The following is a 12,861-nucleotide window of genomic DNA, read 5'->3' as shown; positions in this document are numbered from 1 at the left end:
ATGAGATTCACACAGAGGAACTTAAGCTTTCTTTGCTGCACAACAAGAGCAGCTATAAATAAGGTAAGTGATGCTCCATCGCTCACTATAAATGTGCAGAAGATAGACGGTGTTTATCACAAGTCAGGAAGCAACTTATAGGTGGACAAAAATTACAAAAAGACTGAACTGGTTTGCTGATTTGTGACTAAACATGTGACATCATGTACCAGAGAGTTGGGTGTTCTGTACACTGTGTGTGCCTCTGTGTGCAGGGCTCTGGGTTGTGGGGTAGCACAGTAAGCGAAAAGGGACAGTAGGAAGAGGTTGACTGGTACTTCATGTACTGCTGCTGTCTGCTGCCTCATACAGTAACATCTGGCTACATTATTTATCCAGTGCCATGTCTTCGGTGTATAAGACCATTCAGATAGGACAGTAAAAGCTTTCACTGCGGTATGGCATGAGCAGTGATGAAGCAGTCCTCCCTCTTTCCTTCTCCCTCACACACACACACACACACACATGCAACACTACACTCTGTCTGTGGTTCTGACAGATAGAAAACATAACAGATGACTCATAAACATCCTGCTATCTATAGCAGTCTGCTCCAGACTATGTTTTGGTTTTTGATTCCTGCTTTTTATCGACCCTAATACTCAGGTTGTTTTGTACAAACAGAAGTGTGATGACTCTGCAATGGTGGATGGCTATTTTCAGGGGCGATATTGGAAAAACTATGCTGGGAAACCATATAAAGGGCACCTAAATCAAGATCTAATTGGATCACAGCCATTAGTTCTACGGGTGTGGTTGGGTTTGGGTTTCTACAGGCAGCTGAAAGGAACACCAAGCTGTGTCTGGTCTTTAAACTGATTGTCCACTGTCCTCAGAGCAGGTGACATTGTTATCGCTCCTTCACTGTTTGCCTGCAGGATTTCAGTAGGATTCATGTGTATGTACTCGGCATTATTCTGTTTTATTTTTCACTATTCCAAAAAAAACGGAACTGCAGTGCAATACAACCACAGTTCCCAGGCGGGGATTTTCAACCTGAAAAAGTGCTGTTAAATGAATTCTTTAGCTTTTACCTTCTTTGGTATATGGGCATACAGTCTAGACGAGTGACTCTGAGCCTTACATTAAGATGTATCTGATGTACCCCCACACGTATCCAGTCTGCCTTAATACCTGTTAAACAACACCACCTGCCATGTACCAGATGTAAGGGTTTCAATCAATTTTTAACTGTATATTACTGAAACCTGCAGAAACAGATTTTTAGCCACTTGGGGGCAGCGGAAACAACATGTAACTAAACCCTGAGGAATTATTTACTCTATTTTAGCTATTTTGGCCTTCACTACAGTCAACAGCTAGTTGCTAACTTTGTACTTCATTTGATGCTGCACATGTAGTATGCCCCCCCCCCCCCCCCCCCCCCCCCCAAGATTTTTCACTAAAAACATCTGCTGCTGCAAGAAAGAAACTGCAATGCTGAGAATGGACCAAAAAATAATGTTGTAGGCTGAAAGTGTCTATAAAGCCATAAAAGTTATAGCTCTGTGTGGTTTTATTACTATAATCCCTCTGATATACATCTAGCCATGATCTAGTAATATAAATACATTATTTATAGCTGCTTTAAAACCATTAACTGTAATTAAAGTGGATACTGTTAAAAGTGGATAATGTGATTACTATTCAACTTTTGTCAGTAGGTTAGTTTGCATTTATGCTACCAGATTCTGTTGCACTCCTAATTCTTCCAGGTGTAAGTATTGTGTTATGTGTGCGTGGTGTGTATTTATTTATTTATGATTTATTTTGATTTGTGGGGTTTTAAAACCCGCCAACAATTTCTAGTTTTTTCCACATCAGTTGAAACCCTACATCCAAACTGCATAAAAACACACTGGAGTGCAAGTACCACCGTGCAGCTCAACCAGTGCACAACAAATACAACTTTAAGCAGATGCACTATGCAATCGGTACATCTGCTGTAAGTTAAAAATCTGATTTCTTTTCTGTTTTTCACTGGATTGTTTCAACTATGTGCAGTTGCTTTGTTGTATTATCTCTTGTACCATTTGTTCTTCTAATCAGCTGTATATCCTCTTCTCAGCCGTGGCACAGTCTCGTTAAAGTTTCTTCCAAGCTATTCTTGTAGTCTAAATTCACAAAGCTTTAAAAAGCTGCAGCGCAAACAAGAAAAGTGCGTGTGTCACCTTGGCATGCTGAACACTTGTTATACCTTCCACTCCGGTAAGTCTAATTTTAATCGCATTGTGTGCACGTCATAACGAAAAGCCCCAAAACAGAAGATAAATTTGAGAGCCAGGTATTGAAATCATTTTAATAGCACTATGACAAAATCAAAGTAACACTTACTCTATAAGCTTGTTCACTGCATCCAAGACTATACATATGTCCCACTTACTGCATATTTACGCCACACACTGATTTATCCTTATTATTATTTTTCAAGGTCTAATAATAATACAAGACGTGGGAGCATTGCCATGCCAAGGGTTTAATGAATTGATTTTATTGCACCACTGTGAACATGTTCGCAGTAACCTGCCTCAGTCAACATCTCTTTTACAAAACCACAGAGGCAGATGGGTGGAGAGGGAGACTGAAAAGCAGAAAAAGGCCAGGCCCAGCAGTCCGGCTTGCAAAGGAGCCTCTTCGTCTGGCTCCCGACAGGGGCCCGGTCGATGCTGTTTAACAAAGACATGGGGTTCAGAACACAGAGGCGCACCATTAAGTTACAGGCCAGAGGTTGTGACTTAACATTTATTCTAGTTCTACATGTAACAAAACAGTGATAAGGAAACAGGACAAAGAGACTTGTGCCACTGTGTTTGCTGTAATGATACGCTACCTCCTGTGAGGCAGAGTCTCACTGATACTGTAATTGTGTGCTTCTTTTCTTGTTTTCGTGTAGGTTTGCTGCCGAAACTTAGCAGGAAGTGTTTGCTGTAAAGTGAGATTACAGAAAAATCCTGCTTGAGAAGGACACTGATATGTTACAGTGTTTTTGTCTCACTGTGCAAGAGAACGTCATGTTCCTTTCAGTTCCCAGTGGCTCCTGAGATCCTCAGCTTTTTCCAGATAGCATGTGATCTGCTATTCACTTCCTTAAATCCAAGGGCCCACTTGTTTTTCTTTATTTAATTCAGTATTAAAATAATTGTTGTATATCTCATATTCCTCACCGCGCTCTATCAAGGCTCTTTTTTTTTTTTTTTTTTTTAACTCTTCCCCTCACCCCCAACAGGTCACAGTAGAAATAGTGCACTGAATGACACTAAAGGCAGCTGCATAATTATTTTGGCACTACAAGCAGCACCTTTCATATTACAGAGAGTTACTTGGCTCCATGTTAAAATACACCTTTAGTTAGTACAACTTTAAACTTTACTACAGTACCAGTCTGGCACTGTATATTTAAGTATAACTCAGCTAAAACAACAACAAGCGTGACTAGATTCTGCCTTAAGACAGCTGGGACGGACTTCAGCTCCCCCGTGATCCCAACAAGCTGGGCAGGCAGTTAAGGAAAAGGATGGATGCATGACTACAGCTTTGCTCATTTTTGTTTTTTTGCTAAAACAGAAACAAATCGGTTACTTTGCAATTCTAATTCTTTGCATGTAGGCAAATTTCTTTTTTTATAATTACACTACTAGGTCTATGACAGGAGAGCACCTGCAGGCAAGAAGCCATGAAAGTGTCTTACTCTGGAAGAGATACAGCACATGATGTCAGAGGAATAATCCAATTTAACGGGGGAAAAAACAACCCCCACCAATTTTACACATCAAGTTTAATTTACTTTTTATTAGTGTACTATTCAGTTTTTAAAACCAGCTATATGCTGGCTTCTCTGTTTCTAGATAACCTTTCTAGAATACGTGGAAATAACCCTATTTGATCATTATTTTCTCAGCTTGAATACTATTTGATTAAAGATTTTAAAAGCAAGATAATGGAAGTACGATACTAACTGCAGGAGTAGCCTATCCCTTCAAGGACCGTCTCCTTTTTGACAAGCTGAAGCAGAACAGTCACACTCATAAGTGTGCAAATTATGTGAGTTGGGTATGTAGGGTGTTTGTCCCCAGCGGCATGCAAGGGCAGGATGATTACGACAAGTGTGTTTTGAGCAGTGAACTGGGTGTCTGCCCGGATAACAACAACAGAGCAGGATGTAAGATAAGAGAACGAATGCACACAAGCATACGCGGCGTTCCTCACACACACAAAACTCCAACTCGGTGTCATGCTTTGTCAGAGTGTCGACAGAAGTCCTCCTCCGGCATTGCATCGGGTGTTTTATTTGTTAGAAAAACTCTTACAAATAAAACACCCGATTCAAAATTGCACAGGGCACAAATATACAAATACAAAGGCACACGCATGGCACAAGACATGTATCAACTGTACTCATTAATCACTGAGACCTGTCACAGATCTAATCTTAAAAAGAAAAAAACCCACTACTTTTCAGCTTTTTTCTGACAGGCAAATAATGTACCACAAGGTTCCCCTCACACATTACAGCCAATAGAAGGAGGAAGCTGATGCAGGACTGGATCTGCTGATTTATGGCAGCTTGCGATGTTGTAAGATGTCAGTTGGGGATGCACTTTTTTTTCCCCCTGAATCAAACAGCAGCGAGACACACATACACACTCCTTTCAGAAAACTTGAAGACTTAATCCATCACACCACAACTGACAGATTCGTGTGAAAAAAAGGAGAAAAGTGAACACCAGGGGACAAAAAAGAGATAAAAGCTACAGAGAGACCAATGCAAACTTATACAGGGGCCAAAAAAGAGGCAGACAAAAGCTTGCTGTGTATCCCTCAGAGACTGGACCCAGGTGAATCCAAATGATGCTGGCACACAGCTTTCTACAATGGCCCAGATAAACAAAGAGAACACACATACACACACACACACACACACACACACACACACACACACACACACACACACACACACACACACACACACACACCATGGTCAGCGCAGCGCTTATATAATATATTTTCCACTAACATGGTAACTGCACACTCATCTTCCCTGCGGTGAACTCTGCTCAGCTGGAGCGGACATGAAGGAGGACTACAGTGATGCACCACCCGGCCTCCTCCAGACCAGCACGTTCAACAAAGGGGCAATAAATGGCAACAAGGTCGCAATAGGACACGCAAGCAAAAGCTTCTATACAATGCAAACGCATGCACTGATTCTAGCACAAAACATCTATCTCTTCTTACTTTTTAAAACACACCCAGTTGATAGCGTGCAGAGGCATTTGTCTTTTTTTTTTTTTTTTTTTTTTTTTTAAACACATCATATTTCGAAGGTTATCTGCTGTGTCATCTCACCCTGCTGGCCTGCAGCACATGAGATTCAACATCTCTCACTCTTGCTTTCTCCACACAACTGTTTCATATTTCTTCACACAGAGAGCAGCACGGGATCATGTATCATATTACCGAGGCTGAACAGTGCAGCCACGGGTTTTTTTTTTTTCTTCTTAATCTATCACTTCCTCTATTATACCACTCCCTCATGTCAGGAAGAGGGATTGAGACTCAGAGAGTGAGTAAACAAGGTTGGAGTGAAGACAGTGAAAAACATTTTGTTTGTTGGCCGCACCTTTTAACATCAGGGAGCTCAAAACTAGTTGGTATTTGTGATTTCCTGCAGTAACAATGATGATTTCTATGATGTTTACACCATCTTATCACATTGGACTTTATGGAACAGCACAAGCAGATCAGGTAATGACACAAATGCAGTTTTCTTAGAGTAACTATTACATTTTGCAGGATAAATATAAAGTCACTAAATATAACACTTTTCCCCAAAAATCCATATCTTTACACTTTAAGCATTTTAGGAAAATTAAAAAAGAAAAACACTTTTTTCCATACTGATTTTTTAAAAACTTTTGTTTTTACTGAGATTCACGTTTTGTCCAATGCATTCTCTTGTTGTCTTTCAAAGCCTCCATCCCATATTACATAAATGCACTTTAAACCTTGGACCTTGGACCTTTTAGTCAGACTCAACAGTATTTTGGCCAACATAAGTAAGATGATGTTTACTGACACCAGAGGCTGGTGTGTTGCGTTGACTTTGTGCTGGCTAAATGCTAAAAGACGGCGTGATGAAGATCTAAATGACTTTAAAACAGTTCCAGTCAAAAGTTTGGACACACCCATTCATTCATATGAATGGCTGAGTGTGTCCAACCTTTTGACTGGTACTGTATATGTTCAAAAATGCACTTGCATCCATTGCACAGTTAGGGCTAACAACAAAACAAAATAAACAACCAGAATCAGTACTGGCATTAGCTATGAGGCAAATTGTTACCCACAATTTCACAATCAGGTTCTATTTTACAGTCAACTTCCAATTTAAATACTGTAATTAATATTTGATCATCACACTTTAAATGGCTAATCAAGATTAAATTAGTCAGAAGGATGAAGGGAAGGAAAAAGAAATTTAGAACAGGGAAAGATCAGGGATGTGACATGAATAAGTGCAAGTAAGCCTTAAGAGCTTGCATGTCCTTCTTCTTCTTTGTGAATATATACAGTATATATAGGTCAGCTCTGCATGCTGTGAAAGACCTTGTCAATGCCTACAACATACTGGGATGTACAGTGAATCACACTATCTCCCTTTCTACCAGAGGGCTGAGGGCCGAGCGCGCACAGGAAAGAGGGCAACCATGCAAAACTAAATAATGCAATGCTTCAGTCTCCACATTATGACCTAGTAAGTGGTTGGTTATACAAACATTCAGATCCTCTCGGGCTGTGTCTGACAGCACAATCAGCAGGGTTATGAAGTCATTTCTTGGTCTAATGGCATGTCACTTCACCATTTTAACTCCAGGGACTCCAGGGAATGAAATAACTGGACTGGGTGTATGTAAAAAGGTTCAGGCACCTAGAGGAGATGCCGTGTTCTGAACTAAGTGCATCAAGCCAGTTGCTGTTTAAGGGGCATCAAGGCAAACTGTGAACTGGTGAAATGAATAAGAAAACCATGAGTAAGAAGCAATGAGGGTACTTGTCATGCAACTCCACAAACTGACTTTCTCGCTTGGCACCCTGTAGGCCTGTGTGTTGACACCTTTAAAGGGAGCAAAATGAGTGACACCAGAGTGGCAGTATTTATAACAGCCAGGCACACAGCCTCTATATGCCTTCTGTAGTCTGCATCAGAAATCTTTACTTCTGCCCCATATATTTAAGAAATGCTCCTTCAACTTCATGCACTGTGTCAAATCTGGATTGGTCTGAATAGGCTAGCCCTTCAAGTGGGCAGCCTAACTTCTGCACATGTGTACCATATGTGTAGCAGCCTAAAACATTAATGTCACAAGGCACAAAGTAAGCAACTCACAGCCCCGTGAAAGCTCCCCCTAAGCGTCCCACCCTACCTTCGGTGTGGCAAGTGGAGGACAGGATGGTGCTCGGAGGGCGGAAGAGATACGGGAGATAACGGGAAAAACATTTCATCTTCTTCTCCGGTGCTTGTTGACGGGTGTAGCGCGTTGCGTTGCGGGCTCCACATCCGCACTGCTGCCGCCGACAGCCAGCAAGAGAGGATCCGGGGAGGGGGGGAAACAGGCTCTGTCCGCGGCGCAGGGGGCTATGACAGCATCACTTTTTCGCAGGCAGGCAGGCAGGCAGGCAGTAAGCTCCGGGGAGCAAACAGCGCACGGTGTCAGCGCGCCTCCGCTTCGGCAGGTCTCTCCGTGTATGTGGGCGAGTTGCCTGAGCAGGACAGGGGCTCGCTTATGTCCTCTTAGATGGGAGGTCAATGTATGTGTGGTCTGCTGGTATAAACACCCACCTCCTGTTTATTTCTCAGCGTATTTGGGTTAAAAAAAAAAAAAAAAGAACAATTATTTCTGATAGCGAGGATGTGATGAAGTTTTCCTTGGTGAATTTGGTAGTCTATTAAATTAAATGTGCCTATAGGCAAATATTTTGCCTATAAATGGGTGTTTTGGGGTGTTTGTTTCTTTAACCAATAGAAATATGTGTTATCCAACTACTAGTGTTACTCACACTTATCTTTAGTGCGTTACAGTGGGGCGTGTGATGCACAGAGCCCAGAACTTGATGAATCATAGACAAAACGTGTTTGTAAACCATGTTATCGATTAACTACGTTTGGCGCCATCTTGTGGAAATATTTAATGCAGCGGGCAAAATCACAAGTTATTATAAAAGTCACAAAAACAAATCTAATAAACATAGTTTTGTTGGCTTACTACGATTTATCAGATACATAATTGTGAAGTAGGATTATTTTTCAAAAATAGGAAAGTTGTTCTGCTAACCAAAAAGCTTAAAAATTACCTCATTTTAGTCGAACTCAACTCCTCGCACCACATAAATAAGCGATAAAACGAAGAAACTGCGTCACGCTTGTCAGAGCCCTCCGTGTTTACAGTTGTGTTTATCTGTGTTATCAATTTAAACACTGACTTCTCGCGAGACTTGAGTGTGAACTAATGCCAGCGGAAGTACTTTGTGGGTCTCTTTTCCGCCGGCCATAGAGGAGCAAAAGGCAGGGTAAGAATTCCCCGCAGATGAATTCGTCAAAGTTATCGATATCCATCCTCCTTTAAATGCCTCCGTGTGTCCGTATGCAAGTCTGAACCCCACATATACATCAGTACAATTAAAAGTCAGGGAATATTGGCTCCATGTTGACGATGGATTACTAAATAAATGCTGTCACTATTTGGTCTCCCTGTTAGGTCCTTCGCTATCCGCATGTCTGTTAGCGACAGTGATGCAGCTTTATTCCAAGTGCCAGCCTTTAATATTTGGCTTCCTTTACACTTAATACGCCAAATGAGCTGTTTTTGTTTAGCGTGTAGTTTCTTCAATCAGTATACCGAGTTAATGTTGCTGAAATGCTGTCGCTTCGGTTTGGCGGCTAGCTTATGCTAACGTCTTAAGATAGGTTATAGTCGGTGTTAAAACGTAGCACTACCTAATATCACAAACAGCGGACATATTAAGTTTGTATTCTGGTTGCTCAAAGTTGCTTTAGGTGGCATGAAACTACCACATGCACAACCTACATTCTTAGAGTTTCCTGAAAGCTGTTGATCCTGGCAGGATCCACAATTTCAGTGCGCTGTTTTTCAAGCAAGTGCAGCTTTTGTCGCCTGCTAATGTCAGCTTCTCGCTATTTGTTTACAGCATCATGAAGCTGAATCCATTTGTAACATCCTCCCGTCGCAAGAACCGCAAGAGGCACTTCAATGCCCCCTCACACATCAGGAGGAAGATTATGTCTTCTCCCCTCTCCAAGGAGCTCCGCCAAAAGTACAACGTGAGGTCCATGCCCATCCGCAAAGATGACGAAGTCCAGGTATTGCAGTTTGTATTGCAGGTTTTTTCATATAGCGGATATGCAACATGTTAGCCGGATTTGCCTGACCTGCTTGCACTGTTGTATACAGGTTGTCCGTGGACACTACAAAGGCCAGCAGATTGGCAAAGTAGTCCAGGTCTACAGGAAGAAATATGTCATCTACATCGAGCGTGTGCAGAGAGAGAAGGCCAACGGAACCACAGTCCATGTCGGCATCCACCCCAGCAAGGTGAGATATAATTGAGTAAATTCTTGGTTTGTGTATGTAGGAAATGTGACTTGTTAAGTATTATAGTTGCACATGGGTGGTGAGAGGCGTCATACCTGTTTGACATGGCATCTCTCTGTCAAGACGCACGCCTGAGAGATGTAGTCTTGCCTTCTTGTCTCACACGCTCTTAAGCTGATAAAACATAAATTCCATGTGGAGAACAGCTACAACATAGGTGTTGCTTGGGTGTATATGGCAACTTGGCATAGTTTATTGATTATACTAGAGGACAGTCATCTTGGTCTAGTTTTGAAAGGTATTATTAACTAGCTATCTTCATCTCATCCTGTTTTGTGTTTTTCCTAACTTTGGGCTCAGGGTCCTATTCCAGGAAGCACGTTCAATAAACTCTGAGTTGATATACTCTGAGATCGGCAACTCTTGAGTTTTGCTTCCAGAACAGCTGACTGGAGTAATTTCCATCAACTGTAGAGTATGTTTATCTCTGATTTATACAGATGCATGAGTCGAGAAAGAGAGCCATCATCTTTGGAGCTCTGATACCATGAATTCAAGGTTAACAAACTCAGAGTAGTTGGTTAAACCTCCTTCATGGAATGGGGCCCCGTCACTGCTGTAGTAAACTTCGATATCATTCAACTGCTTGAGTCTCTCATCCTGTTGTCGAACAGACTACATCGTCAATGTGTGAGATGGTAGTGGCCAATGGTGATCTGTGTTCTGATCTGGAGTTAAAAGCTACTATTATGGTTGATATTATCGGTCTGATTCACTGTAGTCAACTCCTAATCGATAGATTTTCATAACTCAATCGCTGCTTTAGTGGTGGAATAGAAACAGGAGAAGCCAAAAAAGAAAACAAAGCAGAATGTCTTGTTTTTTCCTAACTGCTGCACCAGTATCCTTCTGTGCTATTAGGGAATCCCTATGCTCCTACAATTAATATATCATTGAAATGCATGCAGAGACCAACCTGCTCACACACTTCTCTCCAGTGAGGCTCAAATGTGTGCACCAGTTTAAAAGATGAAAGCTATACAATAAGTCCAAATGACGCCAAAGCGCACCATGCACGAGCTGTTGTCATTTTTGCTGTGCATCAGTAATCAGATGACAACAGTGAGCATAAACTGTCAGGGTTTGAGTTGTAGGGCCACTGTAACCTAAAAAGGTGGCAGTTGGCTCAAGTGCTGCTGCACAAAGCTCAGTAAAGAGAGCTACCAGGTTCAGTCAGTTCATCCACTTACAGAGTTTCTTTGGGATAGTCAGAGTTTACTAATAGATACAAGATGATGCTACATCTAAGCCATTCTTCAGGATTCTGTGTTGTGTTGAAGTTGCCTGTTGTGCCAGGATTTGCGTCTAAACATAATTGTTGTAATCCTGCTCCTGCGTACACACCTTAAACTCTGATTATAGGTGGACTGAGAAAAATTCACTGAGTTGGGCACAGTTTGAACGCGCAGTCTTTCATCAGATGCTGATGCATATCATTTTGCACACTAAAGATCAAAATTCAAAATCGATCAAATCACATTTTGTGGAGTTGTAGTTTAATATTGCATTGTAATTGTATTATTGTTGGGGGTTAAGTATTTGCTGATCCAATTCAGTTCTAAATTGCAGCGTAATGTATTAAACTACTTCAAAACTTGCTTCAAAATGTAGCTTTGAAACCAGAAAATGGTCAAATAACTAAAATCTTGATCAAGCTGAACTGTTTTTATTTAATCTCTTTTGTTGGAGCCTAGTTCCTTAAAGACTTATCACACAGCATCCCACGAACAACATTTCTGTTTAAAAATTCCTGCCAGGATAAAGTTGCATTGGAAGTTTTCTTTGTTTGTTTTGCTCTTCCTGTAGTTGCCTGGCTCATCTGCATGACTGCTATTTTTACAGTACAGACTGTTGGGCATTTACTGTTAAGCTTTCCCATTAGCTTTGTACCTATTTTGTGGCATTTTAGATCCAAAGCATTCTTAGTTTAAGAAAAGTGGAGATGTTATTTTCTTTACAGCGTATCTGTGCCTTGCTTTAAACTGCGCAGTTTTTTGGGAAAGGCAAAAACGTAGCAGTAAAGACAGAATTGTGTAATGGTAATAAGGAGGATTTCATTTTTAGAAGAAGAAAGTTGAGGTATTAGGTTTTAGTTTAGAATAATAAATAAATCACTGTCCACAACCCCACGAGTACTTGAATTGTCATTAATTCACATTCATTCATACATTCATTTCCTTGCAGTGGTAAGCTTTCTTTTGCATTTGAAAGAAAAATCACTGATTAAAATAGCAATGAGCCATTTTTCAATTATTAAGCAGTGTATTTTGTGTAATGCTGTGACATTGATTTAAAGAGATTTTCATCTAGTTTCAGTGAGTCGATACACGGTTTGATTACCAAATCTTTTTTGTGTTTCTGCAGGTGGTCATCACCAGGCTAAAGTTGGACAAAGACCGCAAGAAGATCCTGGAGCGCAAGGCCAAGTCTCGCGCTGATGGAAAGGAGAAGGGCAAATACAAGGAGGAGACCATTGAGAAGATGCAGGAGTGAAAATGATCTTTTGCTATCAATAAACTCTGTAAATGGACCTCATTTTGTCCTGTTTTCATTGTATTGTGATTGTTTTTAAAGACTTATTGGAATTAACACTTCATGCGTTGTGTACCCTCATAAAGTCTTGTGCAAGCCTCTAAACGGCACAAATATAAATCACAATGGTAATTCTAATACTATTACAAGGAAAATGTGCTACTGGCCAATTCATAAATTTTTCATGAAGAATAAAGTAGCTTAAAATTGGTGCCTTTAAATCACAATGAATTTGACAAAATGGCACGCAACATTTTTTTTAAAATGTCAATGAGAAATATGAGTTCTTGACATTTTTATTTTAATTTTTTCAAAATTTACAAACAAAAATTATGGCCAAAATTGATCTTTTTGTGGTCCAGAGATATTACAAAAGTTAACTACCCAGTAAAATGTTACTGAATTACACAAGTGGCAAGCTACTGAAAATAATTGTGGGTCACTGCACCCAACTCTGCTCATATGTTTATTGATTTAACTGAAATGTGCAACAAATTAAAAAGGCAGAATTAAAGAAGCCTGGTATTTGCTTGAACTGATAGATGGATAATTTATTGATCCTGCAAGTGAGATTACTGAGTTGCAGCATAAAGAATAAAAACAGCACAATCTACAATAA

At 40.6% G+C, this 12,861-nt stretch overlaps 2 protein-coding genes across 2 annotated transcripts in view; one reads left to right on the top strand and one right to left on the bottom strand.

Annotated features, from left to right (window-relative positions):
* The window catches only part of ppp2r2ba (protein phosphatase 2, regulatory subunit B, beta a), a 43,069-nt gene extending 34,591 nt beyond the window's left edge, over positions 1–8,478 (bottom strand). The window contains exons 1-2 of the mRNA XM_030740170.1: positions 8,392–8,478; positions 7,464–7,892 (exon numbers count right to left, since the gene is read on the bottom strand). Of these exons, the coding sequence (XP_030596030.1) occupies positions 7,464–7,542 (79 nt within the window). The 5' untranslated portion in view covers positions 7,543–7,892; positions 8,392–8,478. The remainder of the gene's footprint in view (positions 1–7,463; positions 7,893–8,391) is intronic.
* A 47-nt stretch (positions 8,479–8,525) lies between these two features.
* Positions 8,526–12,240, top strand: rpl26 (ribosomal protein L26). The gene is made up of 4 exons (XM_030740172.1): positions 8,526–8,607; positions 9,247–9,418; positions 9,510–9,650; positions 12,075–12,240. Exons 2-4 carry the CDS (start codon positions 9,251–9,253, stop codon positions 12,201–12,203), a joined length of 438 nt encoding a protein of 145 aa, XP_030596032.1. The 5' UTR covers positions 8,526–8,607; positions 9,247–9,250; the 3' UTR covers positions 12,204–12,240.
* Positions 12,241–12,861: the final 621 nt, after the last annotated feature.

This window comes from Archocentrus centrarchus, chromosome 10 (genome assembly GCF_007364275.1).
Source record: "Archocentrus centrarchus isolate MPI-CPG fArcCen1 chromosome 10, fArcCen1, whole genome shotgun sequence".
Classification (NCBI taxonomy): domain Eukaryota; kingdom Metazoa; phylum Chordata; class Actinopteri; order Cichliformes; family Cichlidae; genus Archocentrus; species Archocentrus centrarchus.
Note: the sequence above shows the minus strand (reverse complement) of the source record. Positions and strands in the feature narration are given on the sequence as shown.

Coding starts and splice junctions, on each gene's coding strand:
- rpl26 (XM_030740172.1), top strand. CDS start 9,251: ATGAAGCTGAATCCATTTGTAACATCCTCCCGTCGCAAGAACCGCAAG. Junction 9,419..9,509: donor GCAAAGATGACGAAGTCCAG/GTATTGCAGTTT, acceptor TGTTGTATACAG/GTTGTCCGTGGACACTACAA. Junction 9,651..12,074: donor TCGGCATCCACCCCAGCAAG/GTGAGATATAAT, acceptor GTGTTTCTGCAG/GTGGTCATCACCAGGCTAAA.